General features: G+C 38.1%; 1 protein-coding gene and 1 long non-coding RNA gene across 5 annotated transcripts; one reads left to right on the forward strand and one right to left on the reverse strand.

The window, feature by feature from the left end:
* Positions 1–175: 175 nt before the first annotated feature.
* ccdc106a (coiled-coil domain containing 106a) lies at positions 176–7,684 on the reverse strand. 3 transcript variants are annotated; one of them, XM_058391947.1, is made up of 9 exons: positions 7,529–7,684; positions 6,912–6,998; positions 5,382–5,489; positions 4,204–4,389; positions 3,411–3,461; positions 2,775–3,005; positions 2,306–2,509; positions 1,593–1,896; positions 176–1,402 (listed from the first exon to the last, which is right to left on the reverse strand). In XM_058391947.1, exons 2-9 carry the CDS (start codon positions 6,964–6,966, stop codon positions 1,378–1,380), a joined length of 1,164 nt encoding a protein of 387 aa, XP_058247930.1. In that variant the 5' UTR covers positions 6,967–6,998; positions 7,529–7,684; the 3' UTR covers positions 176–1,377. The 3 variants fall into 3 exon arrangements, with proteins under 3 accessions (XP_058247930.1, XP_058247938.1, XP_058247947.1); XM_058391955.1 differs by having other exon boundaries at positions 6,912–7,044; positions 7,529–7,682; XM_058391964.1 differs by having other exon boundaries at positions 5,388–5,489; positions 6,912–7,684.
* On the forward strand, positions 7,679–9,308 carry LOC131354395 (uncharacterized). 2 transcript variants are annotated; one of them, XR_009204748.1, is made up of 3 exons: positions 7,679–7,775; positions 7,974–8,147; positions 8,431–9,308. It is a non-coding gene; the product is annotated as an uncharacterized LOC131354395 (long non-coding RNA). The 2 variants fall into 2 exon arrangements; XR_009204749.1 differs by having other exon boundaries at positions 7,761–7,775; positions 7,925–8,147.
* The last annotated feature ends 13 nt before the right edge of the window (positions 9,309–9,321 follow it).

Below are 9,321 nucleotides of genomic sequence, written 5' to 3' on the forward strand. Positions count from 1 at the left end.
AATGATCACTTTTACACAGATAGGATGTGGCAAATATTATAAATAACCAATAACTATTATATATGTGAACATAATTTGCACTATTATCATCTTGTCAGAGTCTATGCTATAATTAAATGTATAATTGAAAATTAAATTGAAATCAATGAAAAAGGCAGAAATCAGATAAACAGGATTCAGTAGGAAATCACTTTAGTGTCATTTATAATCAGACAATTCAACAGGACATTTCTTTTGTTTCTGTTTCAGCATGACAAAAACAGCATTGAATAAACAGTTTCTTGGCTCAAGATGAGATAAAACATTTAGATTTACAAAAAAAGAGAAACAAATTGTTGAGTGTTTCGCTACAGACATCAACCGTCACAGAATAACTAGACTATCCTTCTACATTTTAAAATGTCTACAGAAATTGATTGGTTCCTGAGGCATAACTGAATTGTGCAGCAGCCCCAACCCGTAATCAATGGTAATGAACATCAAGATAACATCAGAGGTACGAATACACTATTTAATGATGGAAATGGTTGAGAGTTGACGAATGCTGTTTATGCAATCTACTGCCTGTTCCCTGAATGATGGGGAATCAGAGTAGTCATGAGTATTAAGCTTTAAAACCAAACACACACACACACATCATTCAGATGCACACTCAGAGCAAACATACATGAGCTACACACACACACTCACACACATCTGAACTATGTGATACTATTATACCATTCATGGTTGCTCAGGTGTGATCCCAGTTACTAACTGGGGTTTCATTATACATTTTTCTCATGCTCAACAGTCAGTGATGTCTAAAAAGAGAGAGAGGTCACGAGTCAGGGATTTACATGCACCAACACAAAAATGTTCCACCTTGAGGAGGCCATATAGGCCAAAGAAAAAGTGTCTGAGTTGGTGCAGTTTAGCACAGTATAAAACAAAGAGCACATGTTTTTATACCCCTCAGACTAGCACTGAACAGTTCAGAAAAAGGTAAGTGCTGAGGGATATGTACCACAAACATATACACACACAGATGGAATGTAGCTGAGAACCCTCTAATACAGTACTTCAGTATATAGGACATCACAGAACTATAGAGGGTACAGGGCTTGTGCCCAAATCAGACAGTTCTCACAATATACAGACTTCTATATACAAATGACAGTATCTACCAAACAGTCTTCCTGGAAGCCCAGCCCTTTTCAGCTCTGTGTGTGCACTGTGGAAAAGAACAGAGGTAATACAGTACGGTTTGATTCAGAGTATGCCTGATCTCAACACCAAGGTGGAGGCTGACAGAGTGGAGGTGTGCTCTATGGTGCATTAAAATACAGTGAGGGATTCTATGATACAACAGGTCAGAAATCACTTGCTCCCGTCCAATTACCGGCCATCGGCTCCTTTCAACCTGGTGCAAGATGACATAAATAAAAGGTAATAACATGTTTAGAATACTTTCATTTACATATACATGCATGTTACGAAAATGAATTTCATTCAAAGGGACTACAGCAAGCTTATCAAGCAGTTTCACCAGCTTATAAGTGTGTAAATCAAAAAATGAGTGTTTATGGTGCAGGTGTGTCCATGAATCTTACCTGTAAGAGATTGGGAGTAACAGATTGTTCTTCTTCAGTGCCTGAACCTTGCTGCGAGTTTGGGGGTCCAAAGCGATGTAGCAACGCCGTGCATAGTCCAGCAGCTTCTCTTTGGATGGGTCGAACTCACCCACCTCAGCCAACTTCTCTGGAGCCACAAGCAGCAGCTCGGCAATGGGTGTTGTGGAGGCAACTGTGTTACGGTCCACACCATGTATTTGGAAGGCTTTGGACATGTTCTTCAGCCGCTGATATGTCACCAGAATCTTCTTATACCGAAACAAGACCCCAGCAGCATCTTTCACTGTAAAGGAAAAAGGACAAAAAAAGCATTTCATGCTGAGAATTGTTGTGTGCATTCCTGTTAGTGGTATAGGCAATGTTCCCTTTAAATTTTAAGCTCTACAATACTCCCAGATGCTTTATAGGTTAGAAAAGTTGAATGCTATGACAAGAGTTTATAAGCAATATGACTGACAAGATCACATCATTTGCTTTTATAGCCTGGCATGGCAGGAGAGCTTTTCATTTTATGGCCAGGTCCCAGCAGGCAAGGAGAGCTTCACCAAATATTACGAAATGTGTTTAGACTTTAAATCCACTGACTCCACCTGTAACAATCAGTCTCTCTCCCTTCTCAATCCCTATACATACGCAAGACATTATTATACTAATTCATTCAAGTTCAACTCAGTATGAACTGGACATCTCACCTCTCTGTCTCTCTCTGCCTCTGGCTATTCTGAAGACTCTCCTCCTCTTCAGGGCAGGGTGGGCCCCAGGAGGCCTCCCAGGAGCACCCATATTCCTTATAGTCAAGTTTTCTGCCATCACATCTTCCCCTGAGATCATTTCGTCTTCTTCCAGGTAGCTGTCCTCCAAATATTCTTCATCATCTCCCAAAAGGGAGAGTGACTCTGAGGAAACAGGGAACACTCTACATCAGCCAGAGAAATTTACTCACACAAACAAAATATCACTGATATGTATTTAAATGTACATTTGCCATTTACACATATTTTGCCATGGCCAATAATATACTGGCTTCAGGAAAATAGTGGTATACACATTAGCAAAATCTACTCGTTCTATTAAATTAATAGTTATCAATTAATGCAGAGGGTGTTAGAAATTGGATATAAACAAAGAGGGAAATAGTACAATGGACAATTATACACACACCTGGTAGATCATTCATAGACCTGTTGTTACTACTACCACCACTGCTGCTACCTCCACCTCCATGGCTGTGTAGGAGAGGCTGAGCATGGGAGGGACCAAACACGGAACTTATCTGGGCACTAATTGGCCCAGGACCAGTACTCATGACCTTGGCGTTACTTGGGGGCTGCTGAGCAGGCCGCTGTGGGAATGTATGACGGTTGGCTGAACGCTGAACCTCTGCTTGCTGATCTAAAAAGTTAATGATTAAATAGCAGTTAACGCTGATGACTACAGTATTGACAATGCTTAGGATAACACAACATGGACTTTGACCTATTGATTTACATTTTATCTTTTACACACATGAGTAAATGAATAAAATATTCAAACTTAATAATAGCACATGACATTATGTATACATCAATAGCTTAATCTGGGTGCTCAATTCATTCAACAATGCATTTTTGTTTATTTCAGTTGTGGTTTGCTCAATTGGGCTTGGAGTAAGGGTATCACTATGATATCGAGTTCTCAGGCTGTGGTAGAACAAAACCCTAATCATGGTGCACAGATTGCTGATGATGGCACCTTTAACAGTGAGCTGAAGCTAAACCATTAACACAGTAAAAACTTGGACATGAAAAAAGCCTTTACCGCGTTCATTTTCTCGTCGTCTCCTCCACGAAAAACTGCGAGAATCATTACCTAAATGAAAACAGAAACAAAAATCAATCTCAAGCGACAATAAATTTAAGACTTACTGTTCACTCAGCACCCTTCATAAAACTAAGCAAATATCCACCAATCTGGCATAACATTATGAGCACTGAGAGGTGTAGTGAATAAAATTTTGCCCTCAAAGTTGATGTGTTAGAAGCAAGGATTTGAGCGAGTTTGATAAGGGCCAAATTGTGATGGCTAGACGACTGGATCAGAGCATCTCCAAAACTTCCCGTTCTGCATTGATACCTTTGAACAATATTTAAATAAATGGAAACAAATAGCAAACTGTAAAATTTGTAAAGTGATCTCAGTCACCAAGACCTATGTTGTTGCTCCTGACCCCTTCCCTTTTCCTTAAAATATAAATAGGAGGTAACATTTGTTTGGGGAAACAACAAATGTCAACACAAATGAGTAAGAAGGGAAGAATTCAGGAGTGGAAGCCTCATGCACACATATACGGATGTAAAGGATCTGTATATATGCTGAAACATTTGTTTTGTAGAAAAAAATGCACTATATAATAAGAAATTATGTATTAAAAATAACACCTAGCAAAGTCTCTACATCACACTATCATGTACTGTATTGAATACGTTATTCATTTTAACTGATTTTCCATGAAGTGTCCAATAATTATCAAGAAAATTTTTTTTTTAACGTTTAGCATATGGTTCCCCTAGTACACCTCTCATGTGATCAGTCATTCTATGCTTTCTCTTACCGTTGCTTTCCTGACTCTTGGTGGAGAATATGAAGCGGTCGAGTTGACAGCGCAGGAAGTCTCTCTCCTCTTCTAGGTCTTCTATGCGTTTCTGCAGCCAAGAGTTCTTTTCCAGAGAAATCTGCAGCTGTGTGCGCAGGTTTGTGATCAGCAAGTATGAGCTTGCAGGAGCTGGAGGATCATTACCTATTTTAGACATAAAGACCACACACACAGAATAGCTGAAATAATCAAAACAGGTACTTTACACACTTATGTGCATGCAAAAAAAAAAAAAGATTGTTTAGTGATTAGTTGGCATACAAAATGCAGTTTTATAGCTTTTTTAAAAATTTATTTGTGTTTTCCATTTTATGAACCAAACACAATTCCAGGTTCATTTAATGGTGCTTTCTAATGACCACGTTATATCCTATCCTCTGAATAACTGAGTCAGCAGTTATTTTATTAGGAAGCTGAAATTTTTGCATCCTAATTTACTAGATCATGTATTACATGTAAATGTGCCTTAGTGAGTTGTTTAAAAACAGTCAAAGCAACTTATTTGTCATGAGCTTTTCAAGAATATGTTAAAACAGGCCCAAAGTTTCAATTTTGAAAAGAGACCTTTATGGTCCATGGGGTCAGGAAAACAGGTATCACAAAACCTTTCACTGTGTTCACTGGGTATTAAAAATGTATTATAGATTATAAATAAATTGCCTTTATTTGTCACATATACATTACAGCACAGTGAAATTCTTTCTTTGCATATCCCATCCTTGGAGGTTGGGGTCAGAGTGCAGGGTCAGCCATGATACAGTGCCCCTGGAGCAGAGAGGGTTAAGAGCCTTGCTCAAGGGCCCAACAGTGGCAACTTTGCGGTGCTGGGGCTTGAACCCCCGATCTTAAAAGTGTACCCAAACAAGCACAAAGAGTGCAGAACAAACAGCAGGAAATGTAAAAGTCTGTGTTTGTATGTGACAAATATAACAGCTGTCTTTACATTTTTTCCCCTTGTGAGAATGAAGTGCATCTTTAACACCCAAATTATTATAGTCTCATTACATAGTAGGGAGCAACTTCTTGCACTCAACAGTAAACAAATTAAAAATAAAAAAATTTTATGGAAAATGTTTAGTCCTTAAATACAATTATTTTCATTATGTCAAATTGGGGAACACTGCACTAGAACTCACACTGACTGTCAAAGTTTTGATCGTTCTGGTTGTAAAAGCCACTCTGCTGTTCATAGTTGTTCTCCTCAAATGGGATGGAGATTTCATATGCATCCTCATTTTTAGGGGCTTTGGAAGAAAAAAGCACAATAAGAACAGATAACAATTACATGTTACATGAAGATACATGTTACACAGTAGTCAAATGTCTCTACATGACTCAGAATTATGATGAGTGTAGATAGATAGATAGATAGATAGATAGATAGATAGATAGATAGATAGATAGATAGATAGACAGATAGACAGATAGATAGATAGACTTTACTGATCCCATGAGGAAAATTCATGAAATATAAATTATAATATAACAACATGCATATAGCAGTTTATTAAGGCAAGACACTGCAGATGAGTAGGTTCATTATAAAAACAGTAGATATCACACTCTATGTTTGACAGTTGGCAATAATTATAATAAATTATGTTAATGTTATGGTAATTAATGCAGTGGTGGCATTGCTGCCTCACAGCTCTCTAGTGCAATCTTGAGCTCATGCTAATAAAATAAAATGAAACAAAAAAATATATATATATAGTCTTTTATGCTCTCAAGAGAAAGAATTTTACAGAAATATTTGGTGGAATAAAATTTTTATAATATATAATTATATATTAATATATCATTTATTTTAATATAATTATAAATTAAAAATGTATCTAGAATGTCTTCTGTAATAATCTTCTACTCAGGGGTAGAAAGGAAGATTTATAGTGGAAATTTATTTCTGCTATTTTATTACGACAGATTCCTTTATATATACAGTGTATCAGGAAAGCAGATTTTCAGGGAGATATGACATGATGTGAGTGTGCTGAGTGGAACGAGATTACAGCTTCTTCAGAGATGATAGTTTCAGATAATGCTGTGATTGTGCAAAGAAAAAGAAGCATTTTTCTGTTGGGGTTTTTTTTTGGTCACCTGCGTTTTGTGTTCAAATTTTTTAACAGAAGACATGATATATATCTACACTGATCAGGCATAACATTATGAGCACTGAGAGGTGTTCCTGGTCTGCAGTGGTCAGTATCTATCAAAAGTGGTTCAAGGAAGGAACAGTGGTGAACCGGCGACGGGGTCATGAGCGGCCAAGGCTCATTGATGAACCTGGGGAGCGAAGGCTGGCCCGTGTGATCCGATCCAACAGACGAGCTACTGTTGCTCAAATTGCTGAAGAAATTTCTGATAGAAAGGTGTCAGAATACCCAGTGCATGACAGGTCAGGGCTGTTTTGCCAGCAAAAGGGGGACCAACACAATATTAGACAGGTGGTCATAATGTTATGCCTGATCGGTGTATATTTAATTCAATTTATTTGTACAGCGCTTTTAACAATGGGCATTGTTTTAAAAGAAGTGACTCATGATTAAGCAAATATTTTGTTAGCTCTGTCTGTAAAAGTAAACCTTTATGCGTAATTGCATGCCTCTAGATCCAGATTGATCCAGAATCTCATGGGAGATAAATAAAGCTGTTAAGTAAAATCTTACTTTGCAACTCTTGGGAACTTGCATGCTTCCTACTGGCTGTTTCTGCATCATTCATATTTCCGTTTGCTTGATCCCGTGTGTTTCAGGCTGATTTCACACAAACACAAACGTTATACATGTCTTTAAGGCAGAGCTGAAGTGCGAGAGGAACAAGCATCTATCACACAACTGTAAACATAACCATGCAACACCAACGCATATAAAGACGAGCATGAGGGCAAAATATACAGTAACTGAACCCAGGACGAGGCGTTCAGCTGTCAGCTGGAGGCTTTATCTGCTTGGCATATTAGCTTAGCTGGCTAACTGGGCTAGCTACACAACAGCTACAAATATTAGCTGGCTAGATCAAATGCCAGCAAATTGACACCAGTCAGAGGAGCGAAATATGGTCAGCAGACATAACATTTAATTAAGCATGATGCCATTTCGCGTTGTTACGGCTACGACGTTATAGTGATCGAGCTGAATCCGAGTGCAGGAGCAGCTCTAACGCTGAACGCTCTTCCCTGAGGTGACTGCATACAGCTAACTAACGCCAGATACCGTTAATGTCGCTGCTCTGAATTATTACAGAATCATTTCTGCCGTCATGACAAAGATGCACGTGCACAAACCGTTCCGTGGTCGTGAACTTCTTTATCCTGCGCATATATATACATATATAAATAAAAATAATGAAACTAATTTGCAGTGCACTTCTGTACGTCTGGGTATTTTGATAAAGAGCGGCTAACAATAACAATTAAACGTCTTTTCCCCCCGTGCAGTCGTCGCCCCCCAAAAAATGACGTACTTCCGTGTGTGTGTGTGTGTGTTTGTGTGTGCGCGCGCCAGTTTCCTCAGGGGCTGTTCGTGTGCCAGGTATGTTGTTGTTGGTGGTGGTGGTGGATGGGGGGGTGTAGTATGGTGATGATGATGATTATTATTATTATTATTATTATTATTATTATTATTATTATTATTATTATTATTAATATTAATTTTAATCGCATGTCCATGACCTATTTCAGTACTTTGTTTCTGACATCGAAACATTCCCATTAAAACTTGCTTATCCAGTTCTCCTACTAGGAAGAGAGAAGCACATACACAAAGGCAGAGTGGTCAGGTGACACAACAGCTTACCAGGGTGGAGGTGAAGGTGGAACTGGAAAAGGAAAAAAAATAAAATAAATAAAAACCCAGTTGCTTTTAAAAAATTTCCACCTCCGAAGAAAGGAATCTATGTGAAAGGTACAGTGATTAAATTAGATTTTGTTCAATTGTAATGGAATGTAACGTTAAAGCTATGTGTTGATCTTGGTTGGAATCTATGGTTGATCCTTTGTATGTTCGTCTTCTTTTTCTTAAACACTGATCTGTTGTCTTTTTCCTGCATTTGTTATCAAGTGTAAAATCTAAGTGCTGTTATCATTTCCCTGTCAGTGATAAATCCCCCAGGTTGACGAACACTTAAATCTCTTTGCCTTACCCTTGTTCTATAAACATTTTTTTCTGATTCATGTCTTTCCATCAGGCCATAATGTCAGCTGAGAATGAAGGGCTGGCCCATTGTAAATTCATCCTGGTGTTTGCCATCACTATGGATCTCCTTGGGATTACTATAGTCCTGATGGGAGTCTTTGTCCCACTAGAAGTTAAAGGTCAAGACTTTGGTGATCTACTGGTCTACTCAGGCGTGGTGTTGGTCCTGATGTCCATGGTCGGCTGGGTTATGTGGTACAGTGGCAACATCGAAGGCTTGAGCATAAGAAAGGACCTTGGATATAAACACAATGCTGTGGATCGACTTGCTCGCACACTCAGTCGCCGCATACGAAGCAGCCATTACAGGAAATAGGATGTTCTTTCAAGAGCTGAGTCTTCTGTTTCTGGAGTGTCAGATTACCTTCAATGCTCAAATATCCAAAAATAGTACAGGTATAGTGGAGTGATTTATTAGTTATCATAAATAACAACAGTTTACTGACTACTGGCTGTACTTGTGAATAATATTCATATATTTATTTGACTGAACTAGGAACTAACAACCTGACAGTTTTGTGTTTTTCTTTTCAGAACTCTATACATTTTTTTCTATAATATGAATTAGATCCAATAATATATACTTTATATTTCACAATACAAATGAAAATTGCAACCAAAGGCTTCATAAGAAACACACAATATGGTCATCTGTTGTATCACAGCATGTGAATGTACCAAAAGTACATATGGGAACAGTTCCGGTTTAATTAATTCACGTTGGCTTCACCTGTTATAAATGGTACAATTGTACTAGTACACAGAGTAATTATTCAGTAAATTATACCATAGCATTTCTCATGTGTGTACTGCCAGGATCATCACCACTCCATTTTACTTTGTGAAATAAATAAAGGTCAGTTCTGTTTAGACTGCGTTCTAA

Source organism: Hemibagrus wyckioides, linkage group LG01 (genome assembly GCF_019097595.1).
Source record: "Hemibagrus wyckioides isolate EC202008001 linkage group LG01, SWU_Hwy_1.0, whole genome shotgun sequence".
Classification (NCBI taxonomy): domain Eukaryota; kingdom Metazoa; phylum Chordata; class Actinopteri; order Siluriformes; family Bagridae; genus Hemibagrus; species Hemibagrus wyckioides.